We start from the raw sequence: 17432 nt of genomic DNA on the forward strand, positions 1-17432 counted from the left end.
AGTTAAATGTTTTGAAATTTTATAAAATTATGACATTTCTACACAATTTTGATAGAGAAAACGATAGATATAAAATAATTAAGAACTATAAATATGTGTTGACCGTATTACTCCTTTTATATAGTTTAATTAATTTTAGTATAATTGTTTTGTGTAATTTATTTTGTTAATAATTTGGTTTATATTATAATCTGTTTAAATTTGTTATTAACAATTAGTTCAAGCATTTTTCTTTATATTACATATATTTTGAACATTTTTCATAATTATTTTTATTATTATATTTATTGTAGTATGTATAACGTTTATATATATATATATTATGTAATGGCCATTATTGAATTATTTTGTTACTTAAATAAATGACATAAACATTATTTAAGAATATAAATAAAAAAAAATCGTTAATTTGATTGATAACTGAACACTGTTTTTGTTATTATTTTTATCTGACCATCTTCTTAAGTTTTAAATAAAAACTAAACCCAATACCAAGAACACCTAAACCCTATATAGATTATATGTAATCTCAAAACTATAATTTTTTTAAACTTAATAAATATATATATTGTCAGATTCATGAAATATTATTGGATATAATTATTCAATTCGTCCAAATGAATTTTAATTTAAAATAAAAATATATAAATAAATGCAAAAACATATATTTTCGTGACTATTAGGTTTTTACAATTAATCTACCAAATTGATTTTGTATCATGTTGATATGGTTCACACAAAACATTTTAAAATGTAGACGACATTTGCACATTTATTATTCTGTCTAGCAACTTACCAAATATACCTATTTATTGTTAATAAATATATCCTACCAATATTAAGAACATAAATATTCAAATTTATATAGATCATAAATACTATATATTAGAATAGATTTTGAAGAGATTTTAGCTAAGAAAAATATTCTGAATTGTATCACCTTATTGGTACTCATACATTCATTTCTTACGTAATTAAATCTACTAAAATTATATATGTATATATATATTTATTCACTTAAAAATTATATACATGGTTGAACAGTTGCCCATATCGCTGATTATATAAGTTTATTTTCTTGACAACAGATGCTTATACTGTTATACAGTATCTTATAATCTAAAATATGAATATAATTTATTACAGTTTTGTAAGAATTAATGTAAGTTTTATATTATGGTTTTCAACGTGGATAAACGGTTGTACATGATATATATCATTTGTGATCTATTTTAAAATAATTATACATACAGGATAACACATATTCATATATTTGCAATATACTTTACTTTTAAAATATAAAATTTCAAAATATTAAAGGTGAAATAATTAATTTTGATTTATAGTTTAAAAATATGGTAAGTCAGAATATTTATAAATAAAATTAATGTATTTTGTTTGATAAAAATACATTGTTAACAGTTAGCTAAAATAGGTTAAACAAATAGATTCATAATACGAGTCAAAATTATCCAAAATCTCTAAAATTATAGTTCAATTAAAATATCAAAATAAATTAAATACACCAATTTAAACATAAATCATAGAAAATGTTAAAATATATAAATTATTTATACAATTATACTTTTTATTACATAACATAAAAAGATATATAGCTTCATTTGAAAGTTTGGAGAGAAGTTTCGTTTATCGACAAAACACATTGATATTGGTATAAACTCTTCACTAGGTTTGGAATACCTAAGGTTAAGAAAAAAGTTTATTTTTTTGAAAAAGTATTAATCCCGTGCTTTAGAGCTTCATTCAAAAGTTTGAATTAATTTTTGAAAAAATATCATCTGATTTATATGGGATTTTATCGTGACGACCAATATTAGATAGTGGGTTAATGATAGATTTTTACGTTTTTACCAAGTTTTCTCAAATTTTTATATATAAGGTTTTAACAAAATTCATACCGGATATGAATCACATGTTTTCTTCTGAGACCGTAGGTTTGGGTCGCATATGAAAACACTGCTAAAACTATTAAAAATTCTACAAATATATACTATTAGAATAGCCCAAAATCTGCCAAGTAAAATTTTGTCTCATCAACAAATGTAACTCTTATAAAATACACATATATGCAATGATGACGTTGTAACATAAGAATGTACGTATAAATCTAAAATAAACTATTTGATAAATTATATAATTTTAAACTAAAATTCTTTTAATTTTCCGATATAAGAAATCTTTGTAACTTAATAATGTACTTCGAAACATCAAAACCAAAATAAAAATTCATATCAAACATTATTATTACTCGGAAAAAACCTGCTTTTGAAGCGTGGGCCAAAATCTAGTTTAATTTAAAAAAATTACAAAATAAAAGTTAGGTACAACACAATTTTTTTGTTTTAATAAGAGAGTAGATGAGAACCCGCGCGTATACGCTGAGTGAGTTTATATAATAATGTTTGTTTATTAAATAGTTTTAACATTTTGCAACACTACAATCTTTATCAATTATAAAATGACGAATACAAATGTTGGTCTCTTATAATATCATCGTTTTTAAAGAGTTAACGTATTACATCTCATTTTAACTATTTTTAAGATTTCATATGCACAAAAAAGAAAATTAAGTTTTGCGGCTGACACAAATCACCAAAACCAAATAGGCAAATATCGATTGTATAATGACGAAAGAGGATTAGGTTTTCTGCTCTCGATTTGTTTACTATTGACTCTCCATAAGTGAGTTCATTTCCACCTCTATAAAATTGTGCTTTCATTTTCGTATTTGTTTTATTGATATGAGTTAAGTTTTTTTTTTTAACTTCTTCTATGAATTTGGTGAATTAAATAAGTGTCAATTTAAAAAATAGACATCTGTAAAAATTAGTTTCACTCCAATTACATATCTAAGAATCAAAATTTTGAAAAAAATCACCGGCAAACTATATTAACAGATTAGTGTTCAAATCTAATATATCAAGCTGTTATAGAATATATAAGTGCAGACTCGGTCTAGTATATAAATATTTGTCTAGTATATATTCACCACATCGGTCTAAAAATCATCTAATTCTAGAACAACAAAACAAATTACTTATTTCACCAGTTCGGGTAATATTTGAATCCAAACAGGTAATAACAGAACCCAAATGGATATCTGAAGATAACCAAACATAAGTATACTTAACCATATATTTCTAGTTTACTTCTCTCATTTTATTCAAAATATTTATATTAATGATGCTTATTGCTCAAAATTAGATAATATACATATAATTATGAACAAAAGTATTTGCTACTCACTTAAAATATATATCAAGCTCTTGTTTCTTGGATTAACAAAAAATGCATCTAAAATTTCAAAACAACAACTAAATTAGTGTCTTTCTATTTTTAAAGTTTTATCTCCAAACCTATTAATAGTTTAATTTTTCAAAAATTAGAAAACTAGATAAAATATATTTTAAATACAAAAAATTAAACAATGAATCATTTATTCTTAATTTTCATCAAAATTTAAATATCTGAACCCGGCCATAATATCCGAACCCGAACATAAAATACTCGAACCCGACTCGAAGTGTAGAAATATACAAACGAGTTTTATACCTTTATACTGAAATGCCCAATACGAACCCGAACGTGTATCCGAACACCCACCCCTACGATATATGATCATCATTTGAATCTTGTTTGAACAAAAAAAAAGTTAAACCATTGATCACAAAATTTTCAATGTGGGACTTTTACCATTTGTAGTAATTTATTGTCGTTTTTAAAAATTTAAAATATAACATATAAAAAAAAAATATTTTTTAATTATATGCTTAATGTGATTGTTTAATTTCATTTAATAGTATAAAATTAAACAAAAAAAAGAGGTTAGATAAATTGTTATCAAATATGTATTATTCATAATCATTCATTGTCATATATATATGTTAACATTGTTAGGTAATTCCGTAGCTTTTATTTAAGAAAAACAAAAATATTCTTTTGTACACTACTAATTAATTTGATAGTTAATTTAATATAAAACACAGTATATGTTTATATAGACCAACTTATTTTTTTAACAATTCTAATAATCATTCTCGTGGTGATACGTGGCTACGAAAATATGTTGTAATGCTCTAGGATTAATATATAAGGGATGATATTTAAAATTTAGGAAAAAAAGAAAAGAGGTTAATAAACACCTCTCTATATATATGTGTGAAAGTCTCTCATGGTGACAAGTGACGAGCAACCGAACCTAGCGACATGAAATGGTCATTTGTCATTGTTTTATCAGCTTGCTAATCCGTAACGTGTAATGACGCTAAAACCTCCTGTAACCTCGTCTGTATGGATTAGCTTTTTGCTTTTCCACAACTATAATAGGAACGACTACGGCGTTTACAGGTACATTATTCTTCTTCAACGCACTGTAGCTAATATATCTTGCGGCCAGGCCCGGCTGTGGAATATTTTGGGCAGAAACCCCAAAACTATAAAGATAATAAAAACAGTGAAAAAAGCTTTAAAAAATCAATCTCTTCACTTCTCTAAATATTTATGTATGGGTTGGGCATAATATCCATACCCAAAATATTTACCCGAACCGATCTGAAAAATAGGGTACTCGGCCCGGTTAGATCCTGCCTAAATATTTGAATGAGATAATTTTTCAAAAATTCGAAAAAACCGAAACCGTACCCGACCCGTACCGAAAACCGAATGAGTATCCGAACATATCCAAACATATAAATAAATATATATAATATTATTTTAAATTATATTTTTATAGTATTAATACCTAAAATTAATTATAAATCAAATATATTAGTTATTTAAAATATTTATAGATAAATATAGATATTTTGGATAAAAATACTCAAATAACATTATGTATATGGTTGCTTTTAAACAAAAAAAATACCAATTTGAGCTATATAAATTGAGTATTTTGAGGTTTTAAGTTATTTTAGATAAGTTTGAGTAATTTGGATATAAACTACTTGAATCAAATCGAGTAGTTTGGTTACTTCGGATAAAACCCGAATCCACCCGGATCCGGGAGGATCTGACTCGAACCCGACCCGTTTTGGCTGTAGAATTTAAGCTGTAAATTTATTTGATGTATATTATTTTGCTGTAGATTTGTCAAACGCTATCTTTTTGCTCTGGAAATAAAGTTTTCTACAGCTATATTTTAATTTTGTAGAGATTTTTTTGCTATGAAATTTTTAGAAAAAAGAAAGCTCGATTGGTTGACATATATGATTTTATATTAAATTTTGGCTGTCTAGAGCATCTGCAGCCACAGCCAATCACTCTCTATATCTGTACGTATCCCGGTTCTTACTCTATTTTTGTTAAATGTTTACCTCGGTTATCTTAGAGTAGATTGATTAACGTCTTTGATATAAAACTGGTCTTATCCTAATCGTTTACTAAGGATAGCTAATTAGAATGATCATAGCTAGACACAAAACAAATACATGCTCTGTTTTAATAGTATTGATACAAACTTTGATTAGTAAAGAAAAACACGAGACATGAAAAACATAACAAAAAAAGGACAAACATAACAAAGTTCAAACACAATTAATAAGATGGCTCAAGGAACATTAATATTAAACTCAATTATGGAGGATTTATTACCCTCGCCATTATAACTCTAAAGCACGAAACTTATAATAACCACGAGAACCAATCCTAGAGAGACCGCCCTAGGACTCACCAAACCGGCCGAATTGTGAGCTTTCGCTGGTCCTGGAGCCGGAGCAAGAGCTTCAGATTCAGAAAGAACCACTCTCGGAGAAGGCGCTGGAGATGACAAAGCCTGATGGCTTGGAGACAGAGTCGGTGACGGTGAGGGCGATGGAGATGGCTGACGAGGACTGTGGCTGTGGTGGGCGGCGGACATGACCTTCACGGGTAGCTTCTGACCTTTGAGACAATTTTCTGAGTTGCCGCTGACAAAAAAGAACGGACCTGAGCGGCTAAGAACATAGAGAGAGTCTCCGTCCGTGAGGGAGGTTATTGGGTGAGTAGTGTTGCATATATTGAATTCTTCTTCACTCACCTCCAACACTGAATCTTTCCCCTTAGGGTACTTAAAATCTAGCAAAATCAAAAGTCAAAATAGTTGATATATAGTATCATGAATTATGATGTTATTATTATGACACTAACACATGAATGTGTATATAGAAGAGAAGAGAGAGAGAGACTTACAAAGAGTGTCATTGACCTGAAACCGGCTTCGATAAGACCAATGAGAATAGTCCTCGGATGGAGTAAGGACCCAACCATCTCTCCCACCGACATAGAACTTGTACCCATTTGAAAACCCAATTGCAAACCCCAAACTCATTAACATCACAGTCATCAAATAGGCATCAAACCTTTTGATCAAACCCATCCCTCCAAACTTTAACTAGACCTCAAATAAATCAATCTCTTGAAATGTGTGTTGCTCTTCAGTGCTTGTATGCGTATTTATAGTGAAAGTAGAGAAGTCATAGCCGTTAGCTTTTGGCTGCATCAACTTCGACTCTCTAGAGAATATGCAAAATTAATAAGAAGCGTTTCAAGTTTTGCTCCTCTTTTGTTTTCTTCACACGTTTCAACATGCAATGGACTTAACGGCCATCTCTCTTCTTTTCACACAATTCATTTACTCCCTCCTCAAATCACAAACTAGGGGTGGGCACTTCGGTTATTTTATCGGTTCGGTTCGAGTTCGGTTCGGTTTGGTTAGTTCGGTTCTAGAATTTTTCCAGCTGAAGTAAACCATAGTTAGTTTGGTTTGGATCGATTTCGGTTCAGTTATGTTCGGTTCGGTTTATATTCGGTTCGGTTTGTATTCGATTTAGTTAGTATTTCGGTTCGATTCGGTTTAATCGGATTTCTCTTAGTTTATTTATTGTACAAGAAATCATGTTTTAATACATAAATGTATGGTTGTCATGAAATAATCGCGTTGGTCATAATAAAAAAATTAAGTATGTAAATTAAATTCAATATAAAACCAAATAAAAATCTTTTTATAAGTTACAAATATAGTTTATAACTTTATAACAATTAACATGGAAATTATGTGGGCTTAATGACAAATATTACAAAAGTTAGACGAAGTGTCATGGAAATCAAATTATATTAGGATTTCCTTCGTGCAAAAGGAAATTACTTGGGCTAAGTCTTAGGATTTTAATATCTTGATATCACTAATATTTTTAATTTAAATAACTATAAAAACACTTCGGTTTATCGGTTTGGTTCGGTTTAAACTGAACTGAACTGAACCATTCGGGTTGGGAAAATCTTCAACCGAATGATTTGAAATGGACTTTGGTTTGGTTCAAATCGGTTTCGGTTCAGTCGGTTCGGTTCGATCGGTTCAGTTCGGATTTTTTGCCCACCCCTATCACAAACAACCATTTAAAACTAGATCTTCTAATTTGTCAGTCATTTAATATAAAGCTGAAATTCAATTTTCTTAAAAAAATAACTTGCGTAACGTATTGTCTTCATTTTATATAAGAAAAAAAAAAGGTATACAAATGAGCTAAAAGCCTAAAAAAACCAACTAGAAGGAGTTCAAAATAATTAAAAAACTAATGTGCTTTTAAATGATCAAGTATGTTAAAAGAAAGGCTTTAAGGATTTTGTCCTCTATATTTGCAGCCCAACTAGTTGGACAATATTAGAATAAACTATTTACTATTTTCTTGTAACAGAACATATTTCATCCTCTACGTTTAAAGCCCAACTATTTCTATAAGTGGATGGATGCTTTCTTCAGTATGCCTAGCTTAGAGAGCAGCTAATTGTGAAGCTTCAAAATATTCTTCAGCCACGTCTATTTAGCTTCTGATACAGCCAGCAATCTTCTACTGCTTCCTCTACAGTCTGCAGAAAACCCAAACCCTAGTTTCACTAGAAGTTGTGAGATGAAAAAGCTGGAACCGATAGGGGTTTTGGGATCAGAGTTCGAAATTCGATAATGAAGCGACCAGGTTTGTGTTTTAGATTTATTTTCTTATCACTATTGAGCTGATCACACTTTAGTGAAATGCCCACCATTGACTATATTGAAGCTCTGTGATAATTGCTTGGCCTTTGTGGAACCATGCTTTCTAATTGAATCTTTTGTCAAATAATTGTGGTATGTTTTAGCTGTATGTCAAACAATATGAAACAGGTGGTGCTGGTTCTTTTAGTAAAGACGGATAGACACTTGTGTTCTGTATAAACTGTATAATGTTACAATCTTAGTGAATATTCTTTCACCCACAACCCAATCTTCCTCACATTTCTTGTTCCTCCATTTTCTTTGAATCCCTATGTGTAGGCTGGAGCAGAAGCAGGAGCAAGGGAAGGTCCTGCAGCAAACGGAGACGCCTGAGGAGCCACGGCTGAGCATTCATGGTCATAGCAGTCTACAGGGTGGTCAAGTACATCTTCACAGACTTTGTGGCTCCGTTGGTGGGGTTTGTCAGGCAGACAGTTGTTACTATCGTCAAAGACTATTCCTCTGGAAGTCAGGTTCCTGCAGGTACCTTCTTCTTCAGAGAAATAGTTGTCAGAGACGGTAAGGTTCTGCAGGCTAGGCAGAACGCAGACTCCAAGAGGGACAGCGCCAGTGAACATGTTATGGTCCAGATTCAGCAGCTCAAGATGTCCTAGCCCAGCGAGACTGTAAGGCACAGGACCAACTAAACTGTTGTAGCTCATGTCAAGGACTCTTAGCTTGTAGAGATACCCAACTTCTGGAGGTAGACAGCCAGACAAGCTTGAGTTGATTAGGAGAAGCTCTTCTAAAGTATCTGCAAAGTGAGCTATGGTCGGAGGCAGACAACCGCTGAAATCATTGTTGGCAAAAACAACAACGGAGGCGGTTGTTCCAGTGAAATCTCTGGGTATGAGGCTTGTTAACCTGTTGTTGTTCACAAAAATGGCGTCGAGAGGGTTGCTGAAGAGTTTCGGAGGCAAAGGACCTTCGAACTCGTTGTAACGAAGGTCAAGGTACTTTAGAGAAGGGAGAGAGAGGACAACATCTGGGAAAGGGCCTACGAAGCGGTTGTTGCTGAGGTCTAGCTCATAGAGTAATGATAGTTGGGACAATGAACGAGGAAGGATGCCGCAGAAACGGTTGCTGTTGAGATGGATGAGAGCGAGGTCAGAGAGAAGGCCAATGGGTTCGGGGAGGAAACCAGCGATGTCTCCGTGGTTGAGATCGATTCCAGCGACAACTAGAGTGTTTTGGTCGGAAGGGGATGGGGCACAGAAGATGCCAGTGTAGCTGCAGACTGAAGGACCGATCCAGTCTCCTGTCAAGTTCTTTGGATCCGAATATATGACCTTCTTCCATGCTTGAAGTGCACGGTACGCTTTCTGAAGATGGTTTGAGGAGTGACTTGTGTGGTGGTGAGGGGTATGCGTTGCGGTTGATACGAGAGAGACGTGAAAGAGAAGAAGTGAGGTAAGGGCATGAAATGTAATAGAAAGAGCCATTGGAAGACAAGTTATGGATCCTTTGTTAGGAGTGTATAACGATTTATATAGAGAGAACATTTTTGAAGTTTCAGTCTTTGGAGCAAGGATTGCAGAGAGGATGAATTAAGTAGTGGCATAAGCTCAATCAAGGAAAATGACTTAACTCCTTACTTGTAGCTATCTGAAGTGGTTTAAGTGGGATCTGAGGCTGACACTTGAAGACCAAAATCTTAGGATTGTAATTATAGCACTCACTCGCTTACAACCCAAGGAAACTAATCTTTGATATTTCAAGCTTTAACATAAGCTGCTATGATATTAAGTTATTAGCTAAAGGGTTTTAATTTATGAGTCTTTATCAAATGAAAACAAAAACATATACTAACAGTGTTAATCCAATAGTTTCTTTGTAATTTACTTTTGTTGGCAAGACGTCACATAACTAAGATAAAAAGACAACTTCACAGAGTATTGCATGAATTTATGGCCAAGTACCACTTAAAAAAATGAAGTGAGAAGAATAATATAAAGACAGGTCAGGTCTAACAAATTAACCTATACAATTTGCATGAATACTTACGACGGGAGCACGAGGGTTGCATGATTCTTTAAACCAATTACCATCGTATATTATAAAACTAATTAATCATTATATTATTATATAGAGATGAAATTTTGACGAAGCACAGATCATCGAATTTCTTTGGCTGCAAATAAACTAATGATGCATCGTACTTTATTGATCATGGCCTTAATCACGTCAGCGGTTTCAAGGAATGACGAAGAGCTGTGTAGGGACATGTTCGAAAGCTTCATTGAGGGAATGTCTATGCAACCTTCTCCACAGTACTGTAGGGGAGTGAGCCACTTGAATAACGTCCTCAAGCTCACGTCTCCAGTTGCTGTAATTAATTGATTCTTGTAACTCGTTTTTTTTCTTTTGCTTTTGTTTTTCCGATTTTTCACCGTAATGAACCGGTGGGTCCCGTGTTTTTGCATGTAGTTGCAGGGACTGGAGAATAAGAAGGAGAAGGGACGGGTAGGTAAACCGTGTGAATGCATGGAGTTAGAGGTAACTTGGAAAATAAGATGTGTAAGATGCGACCAAGATCCAAGCCCGAATGTAACCAAATATGAATCACATGTGAATGTCTTATAGATCTCTCTCTCTAAATATATATTGTGATGCATCATATGAAAGATCATATCTCTTAGTTTATGTGATTTGAGTTTCTAGTTAGATGTGTGTGATTAATCAAGAAAGATGGATTCAAAACTAATCACTAATTTTAATAGCAAAGCCTTGATTAGACAGATCACCAACTCCTTGGTCCCTCGTTAATGTGTGTGTGATTGATCATAGATCTTTATCATCTTGACAATCAAATGAAAATTCATTTAAATCTTGGGATAATTCAAGTTTTGAGAAATTGATCAATCCGTATTGGCAAAAAAGAGAGAAATTGATCGATCCGAGTTTCTATCACAGTGACGTATGTGAGTACACTACGCTACATTCTAATTACAGTAAAAACTCTATTAATTAATAATGTTAAAATTATGAAAATATATTAATTTATAAAGGTATTAATTTTTTTTAAAAAATTTCTTTTTAGATTTATATTTTTTTAAGAAAATTTGATGCATAAAAATAAAAATATTTTATTCATGATATTATATATTGGTAGAGTTTATAGATTTAAATTCTAACTATTTTTATTAGATTATGGATATATTTTATGTATGATGAATACATATCATATAATATAAATTCATCTTTATATGTCATTCAATAATAAAACTAAAAATAAAACTAGATTTTAAATTTATATGTATATATAAAATTTATATATGTAATAATTATTAATTTATTATTTTAGTGAGACCATATATTTACCGAAGATTTTTCTAATTATTATTACCTATTATTTTATCGAATTATGTCATATTTTACATCAGTCCAAACTATTTTTTAAAATTTATTTATCGAATTTATAATTTTCAAATATTAATTCATAGAGTTTTTACTGTAATAAGAATCAAAATGAACACTTAACATGGTTACAAAGTATAAGAGAAACGATGTCGTTTATTAAAACAAAGAAGAAACGTCAGTTGGAGAGAACGCGTTGCCATTGGACGACGCTGGTGATAATATTACAGAATCACCTGCTAGTACTAGTTCACATTTTTTAACGTCAAAAGCATTTACTTCATAAACTCCTCTCTGTCTCCATTCTTGTTTCACTTCAACCATCACCTAGAAGAACCGTCTCAAGTTTTTCTTAGAATGGCAGGCAGAGATAATTCTCCATAAGATGAAGGTACTAATTACCTATTTGATTCTTCTTTTTACTGTGAGATCTCCTTGATCTGATATGGTTTATTCCCGGCTACCCTTTTGTTGTTTGGCCATATGATTTGACTCGTTGTAGTTCTTCTATGTTTTGATGTTTAAGAGTGAGTTCGGATTTATATTTTAAGAAATGATTAAGAGACAAAATAGGTTGAAAATCTCATTTATATTAGAAGTAAATCGAAGTAAAAAAGGTGTTACAAAAGTGAAGTGATTTCGATTTTTGAATCGAGCTCGCTCTCACAAAAGTATTGAGATCGCTTAAATATTTTCTATTCTCTTTTCGCTCAGGAGAAAAATCAGTCCTTTGCTCGATTAGCAAAAGTCTTCTTTTATAGCCAAAATACACCCCCAAATAAGACAAAAGACAGCTCGTCGTCCTTCGTGATGAGATCATATATTAGGTATTTGTTAGAATGAGGTCATATATTCGCTGTGACTCGAGTTCAGCTCACTTCGTCCCTAGGCATTTAATGTGAATCACTGTATCATCTGTACTTTTCTGACCGGCCAGCACGCCTGTCGAGAGTATGGGCTCGAGCTCGCTTGGTCAGATGTCGTTCCTTACTTTTATCTGTTAGTTTTCCGAGTTTTGGGTAAAGGTCGGGTTCTGAGGATCGACTCTCCTGACATGAGAAGAGGCAAAATCAAGATGTGGAAGAACACCCACAGATGCAGTGATACTGCAGCAGTCTCTTAAGCTTGGTAAAGGCGGGTCAACCACTGTAACGGGGATACCAATAGATGGTCAAAAGCTAATGGTTGCTAAATTTGGAGACTCAAGGGCAGTGATGTCTAGGAATGGAGTTGTGCATCAGCTCTCAGTTGATCATGAACCAAGTAATGAGAGGAGATACATAGAGAAAAGAGGTGGATTTGTATCCAATATTCCAGGTAAAAGAGCTGTGTGTATATATTAGTTACTTGACTAGTTATGGTTTTGGGACCATATGTGTATATTAACTTTCATTGACGTGCTGCAGGGGATGTTCCACGAGTGGATGGGCAATTAGTTATTGCTAAAGCGTTTGGAGATAAAAGATTAAAGATACATCTGAGTTCAGAACCAGACATTACTCACCAGGCAGTTGGAGACCAGAATGAGTTCATTGTTTTTGCTAGTGATGGTATTTAGAAGGCAAGTCAAATGACTCAGTTGTTGGAGATGGATTTCATCTACCCACAAGGCCTGTCAAATAAAGAGCCCTGCACATGAAGTCGGTTCCACGAGCTCGGTTGACGAATTCGGCTTGACTGTTCGGCGGCTAGAAGTACGACTCGAAAACTCGGCCCAGATGTTTGACATGTTAAACTCAGTCCGATTCATTAGGTTAAACCGACTCAAAGTAAAATATCATCCCTGGATTTTTGGGTAGAACCTAAGAATTATCCAGGGTTCATCTTTAGACTCTCGTTAATGTGTTTTGCTGTTGGGTCGGCTCTGCAAACAAGTGTATGAGATTTATTCAGTTTACTAGTAGATTCTATGATCACATCATCGATGATCTCTCTATCTTTAGTCTCTAACAAATATTATATTAGTATTTATTTATTTTTTCCATCAAAACAAAGGTTATACTAACTTGATGGAATACATGATTGGGACACTGAAGCCGGAAAGCCACATAACTTTCGGAGACTAAGCCAGCGGATGAAAGAGCTATCCTTGGAGACTTTAGCCGGCGAACAACAGACATGTTCCCGGAACCAAAAGATAAAACCTTAGAGCTAGGATGAAACAAATTCAGAACAGATCCAACAATACAATACAGTGAACAATGTTAAAATTGGAAGGAACAAGAAGGAGAAGAAGGATAAAGTCATCAAAGAACGAACTTATTGATGGAGTTCAAGGCTACACTCTTTATTATGCTCCAAATGTCACCATAACATACCACTTAAGGAGCCAGAGCTAGAACCCTTGACACCTCCAAAGAAGACTCAGGGAGGAGGTCGGTAAACCTGACGCCTTCGATGAACTGATGATAATTAAGGAGCCAAAGGCCCAATACCTTCGAGACGAACCGGATATCTTGCCTGCAAGTAAATACCACAGAAGCCTAACTGTTGCAACACCTTCAACGGTTAAGCATCCTTCTGAACCCACCAATCACAACAACAGTGCAGACCACATAAACACTGAAATCGCAAACGAACAGAGCAACAGTTGAGGAAGAGGTTACCAAACAAACGGTGGGAAGGAACCAGGTCCAAAAACACCAGATACACAGATCCAAGCATGTTCAAACACTCCGTAATCAGCACCAACCAAACCCAAAAGCTCAACAAATGGATTTAAGATCTAATCTAAATCTGAAAGAAGAAAAACCCTAGCCATGACTAAAGCCAACTAAATAACCGAGAAACTAGAAAGAAACTACAACACGAAAGAAACAAATAAACAAATAAACCCGACCGCCGGTGGCTTGGAGAGCTGGACTCGTCGGCCATAAACACGATACAGATCTAAGATGTGCTAGAGAGAAGACATAAGGTTTTTAGAGAGAGAAGTAAATCATGTCTTTCTATATTTAGTATTTATATATAATTATCTTTACGCAAATAAACTTTAATGGAAAAAAGAAATTATACCAATCAGAAGTTGCCAAATGGCATGATCATTTCTCACTTTATATCATTTGTACCAACGTGTCTTGAAGAAGAGGCGTGTAGCTCATGTTTACTACACTCTCTCTCATTTTTTTATTTTTTTCTAATATTAGTTAGAGAAATTGCATCCTATAGTTACACAAAAAAAGTCAAATTAGCCAACTAACTTAAATCTCATTCTTTCTCTTCCACCATCTTCCTATCTCTCTCTACTCTCACTCTATAAATCTAATTTTAGTTTTTTTTTGCTATTTCACAAATTCTCCCTATTAGTTATGCAGAGAGACTTTCATTTTTGTCATCTATGCGCATGCTTTAAATGCAAGTATAATAGAATTTTCAAAATCCCTAAATGTTGAAAATTTGATTATCTTTTTTAAATTGACTTACAAGATATTGAATCTATATCCGGTTCATCTAAGAGGTTTATACCATATATTTTAAGCTTCTAAAAAAAAACTTAAGTGTGATTTCCGAAATCTGTATTAGGTACCAAATATTTTTGAAATTCATTTTAAAATTTTCCTTTTAGAAAAAACACTTTTAAACTTTAAAATGTGAAATTTTTCAAAGTTCAAAATAGAGTGTATTTTTAAAAATGCTCTAGTACTTCATCAGATAAAGTTTCTTTCATCAACAGCAAATTCAATTCCAGAAAAGGGGTTAAACTTCCAAAGAATTCAGTCACCAACCAGGCAACTACCACGTAATAAATTCTCTTCCTTGCATTTATGAATAAAGCACAAAAATTAGATTGATCTGTAATGACTAGCCTATATACTTCTTTCATCATTGCTTCTTGAAATTCCTCCAAAATCAAAGTATTTTTTCCCTGAGTTGTTTCATGATGAAGAGTTTCCAGCGATCTGCTCTCCTTTTGATCACCTTGTGCATTTTCTTCTTCATTCCGGTTTCAATCTCCGTTCCATTCATCCTTTTACATGGTAATCAACGATCCTTTCTCTATCTCCTCTTTTATGTTTGCTACTTTTAACGAGTTAAAAACATTTTGACTGGAACAGGGATTCGAGATCAATGCTCCAATGGTGGAACGATTAGCTTCACACAGCTCCTCAGCAATCTCTCCAGCTCCCCTGGCTCTTGCTTGTACGGTCTCAACTCATACCTTCTTCTTGCTTCATCCTAGTTTTACCAAAAAAGGTTTATCTCTGTCTCTTTCTCTCTGTGGGTTTATGTGTCATCTTATAGAGAAATAGGAAATGGAGAACAAGACTCCGTGTCCATGCCGCTTACGCAACAAGCGAGTATAGCGTGTGAGAAAGTGAAACAGATGAAGGAGTTGAGTCAAGGTTACAACATTGTTGCACAGTCTCAAGGAAACTTAGTCGCTAGAGGCCTAATTGAGTTCTGTGACAATGCTCCTCCTGTCCTCAACTATGTTTCCTTAGGAGGTCCTCACGCTGGCATAGCCAACATCCCCAAGTGTACTGTGAGTTTTTTAATATTCCCTTTCTCTTTGTCTCTGTGTCTTAATCACAACAACAACAACAATGGGTTTCTCCTTCTCTGTTTCCAAGTCTCCTGTGTGCCAGCTACTGAGAACAGATGTCTACAGCGACTATGTTCAGGTACACCACATTTTCTCTCTCTCTTCTTCTTATATAATCAAAATCTTAAAAGCATTATTAGTAACAGCACCTTCTAATGAATCTGCAGGATCATATTGCTCCAAGTGGTTATATCAAACTTCCTAATGTAAAAACTCAAAACCTCAAATAATTTCTTACTTAAATGAATACCTGCAATTGACAAAAATCTTTGTAATTTTGCTCTCAGGAGATGTCAAAGTACCTGGAACACTCCAAGTATCTGCCAAAGCTCAACAACGAGAGACCTAACGAGAGGAACTCCATTTATAAAGAACGTTTCACCAGCTTGCACAACTTGATCCTCGTCATGGTGGCGCCTCCTAAACCAATTAATGATCCTTGAGATTCCACCCAATTCTTGAACAAGATTGTTGGATGATTAGATCATAAATAATATTGTTATTCTTCGTTTTCCTTAAAACAGTTTCAGGGTGATAAAGTAGTGATGCCTAAAGAAAGTTGTTGGTTCGGATATTACCCTGATGGAGCTACAACACCACTTTTGCCTCCTCAACAGGTGAAAACCTTAAACTGGTCCTCATATTATCATTTATTTTCGTGTTCATCAATCAACTACTTGTGTTCTGAAACTATGTATTCTTTCTCCAGACGAAGCTCTATACGGAGGATTGGATTGGTCTGAAAACATTGGATGCTGCTGGAAAAGTGAAGTTTGTTGGTGTCCCTGGAGAGCACCTTCAGATGGCGCATGATGACGTTGTAAAGCACGTCGTGCCTTACCTCCAGAACAATCCTACGTTTCTTTCTTAATGCAGACTCCACCAAAATTTAATGGAAGACAGTGGTATCTTATTAATAAGTGAAGAAGTTTAGTATAAACTAAACAAATGCTTTGATTATCTTCTCATTTTATCAAAGAGAGCCAATTTTATGCAAATGGTTTTCGTTTATAAATAATTTTCAACAGGTGCGAAAACTATTCCAACAGGTACTATATGACTAAACCGGCACTCCATACACTGAATGTATTTAAATCCTTTTATATAATAGGATGTATACGATGTTTTCTTCTTCATATATCCAAATATTTTTTAAAATTATTACATTCTATTGGATTACAGCATATTTTTGTGAAGAAAATAAAGGCTATGATTTAAATTTTCAAGTCAAAAAGAAAACAAACACCAACCACGGATGGCGCCATCGCGGTCTTTAATACTTTCATTTCAACATATTAAAGAGAGTTTAAAGGCCCGGCCATACACCAACCACAATTGATAAATGATCTTCCATTTCAAAATAAAATTATTGTTGTGAAAATTAAAATTTCTTAATGGTAAGCGTTAGTTGAGCTGAGCCAAACGAAGATGATCAAGTGTGAAAATATCTTGTGTTATTAAAAAAATATATTGTTGTGTAAATTGTTTTTTTTTTAATGGTAAGCA

The 17432-nt window shown here is 33.2% G+C and overlaps 4 protein-coding genes and 1 pseudogene across 5 annotated transcripts; 3 read left to right on the top strand and 2 right to left on the bottom strand.

Moving 5' to 3' along the window:
- Positions 1-5453: 5453 nt before the first annotated feature.
- On the bottom strand, positions 5454-6437 carry LOC103868075 (early nodulin-like protein 2). The gene is made up of 2 exons (XM_009146170.3): positions 6187-6437; positions 5454-6072 (listed from the first exon to the last, which is right to left on the bottom strand). Exons 1-2 carry the CDS (start codon positions 6371-6373, stop codon positions 5627-5629), a joined length of 633 nt encoding a protein of 210 aa, XP_009144418.1. The 5' UTR covers positions 6374-6437; the 3' UTR covers positions 5454-5626.
- A 1706-nt stretch (positions 6438-8143) lies between these two features.
- Positions 8144-9773, bottom strand: LOC103868081 (pollen-specific leucine-rich repeat extensin-like protein 3). The gene has a single exon (XM_009146181.3). It carries the CDS (start codon positions 9526-9528, stop codon positions 8296-8298), a length of 1233 nt encoding a protein of 410 aa, XP_009144429.1. The 5' UTR covers positions 9529-9773; the 3' UTR covers positions 8144-8295.
- Positions 9774-9952: 179 nt separating this feature from the next.
- Positions 9953-10764, top strand: LOC103868092 (protein ARABIDOPSIS THALIANA ANTHER 7). Its single transcript, XM_009146193.3, has 2 exons — positions 9953-10354; positions 10454-10764. The coding sequence occupies exons 1-2, from the start codon at positions 10172-10174 to the stop codon at positions 10607-10609; spliced, it is 339 nt and encodes a 112-aa protein (XP_009144441.1). The 5' UTR covers positions 9953-10171; the 3' UTR covers positions 10610-10764.
- A 989-nt stretch (positions 10765-11753) lies between these two features.
- LOC103848757 (palmitoyl-protein thioesterase 3) lies at positions 11754-17087 on the top strand. Of its 2 annotated transcripts, XM_033283710.1 has the most exons (9): positions 11754-11774; positions 15279-15360; positions 15439-15523; positions 15626-15866; positions 15955-16005; positions 16094-16132; positions 16214-16336; positions 16451-16543; positions 16636-17087. In XM_033283710.1, exons 1-9 carry the CDS (start codon positions 11769-11771, stop codon positions 16795-16797), a joined length of 882 nt encoding a protein of 293 aa, XP_033139601.1. In that variant the 5' UTR covers positions 11754-11768; the 3' UTR covers positions 16798-17087. The 2 variants fall into 2 exon arrangements, with proteins under 2 accessions (XP_033139601.1, XP_033139596.1); XM_033283705.1 differs by lacking the exon at positions 11754-11774 and having other exon boundaries at positions 15120-15360.
- On the top strand, positions 12337-14135 carry LOC103868130 (annotated as a pseudogene).
- Positions 17088-17432: the final 345 nt, after the last annotated feature.

Source organism: Brassica rapa, chromosome A01 (assembly GCF_000309985.2).
Source record: "Brassica rapa cultivar Chiifu-401-42 chromosome A01, CAAS_Brap_v3.01, whole genome shotgun sequence".
Classification (NCBI taxonomy): Eukaryota; Viridiplantae; Streptophyta; class Magnoliopsida; order Brassicales; family Brassicaceae; genus Brassica; species Brassica rapa.

What these genes read in the sequence shown, in the direction of transcription:
- LOC103868075 (XM_009146170.3), bottom strand. Translation starts at nt 6,373, where the DNA reads ATGGGTTTGATCAAAAGGTTTGATGCCTATTTGATGACTGTGATGTTA. An exon ending in TCAGGTCAATGACACTCTTT is followed by an intron (nt 6,073 to 6,186) that starts GTAAGTCTCTCT and finishes TGATTTTGCTAG; the next exon opens with ATTTTAAGTACCCTAAGGGG.
- LOC103868081 (XM_009146181.3), bottom strand. Translation starts at nt 9,528, where the DNA reads ATGTTCTCTCTATATAAATCGTTATACACTCCTAACAAAGGATCCATA.
- LOC103868092 (XM_009146193.3), top strand. Translation starts at nt 10,172, where the DNA reads ATGATGCATCGTACTTTATTGATCATGGCCTTAATCACGTCAGCGGTT. An exon ending in AGCTCACGTCTCCAGTTGCT is followed by an intron (nt 10,355 to 10,453) that starts GTAATTAATTGA and finishes TTTTGCATGTAG; the next exon opens with TTGCAGGGACTGGAGAATAA.
- LOC103848757 (XM_033283705.1), top strand. Translation starts at nt 15,261, where the DNA reads ATGATGAAGAGTTTCCAGCGATCTGCTCTCCTTTTGATCACCTTGTGC. An exon ending in CCAACATCCCCAAGTGTACT is followed by an intron (nt 15,867 to 15,954) that starts GTGAGTTTTTTA and finishes TCTGTTTCCAAG; the next exon opens with TCTCCTGTGTGCCAGCTACT. An exon ending in CACTTTTGCCTCCTCAACAG is followed by an intron (nt 16,544 to 16,635) that starts GTGAAAACCTTA and finishes TTCTTTCTCCAG; the next exon opens with ACGAAGCTCTATACGGAGGA.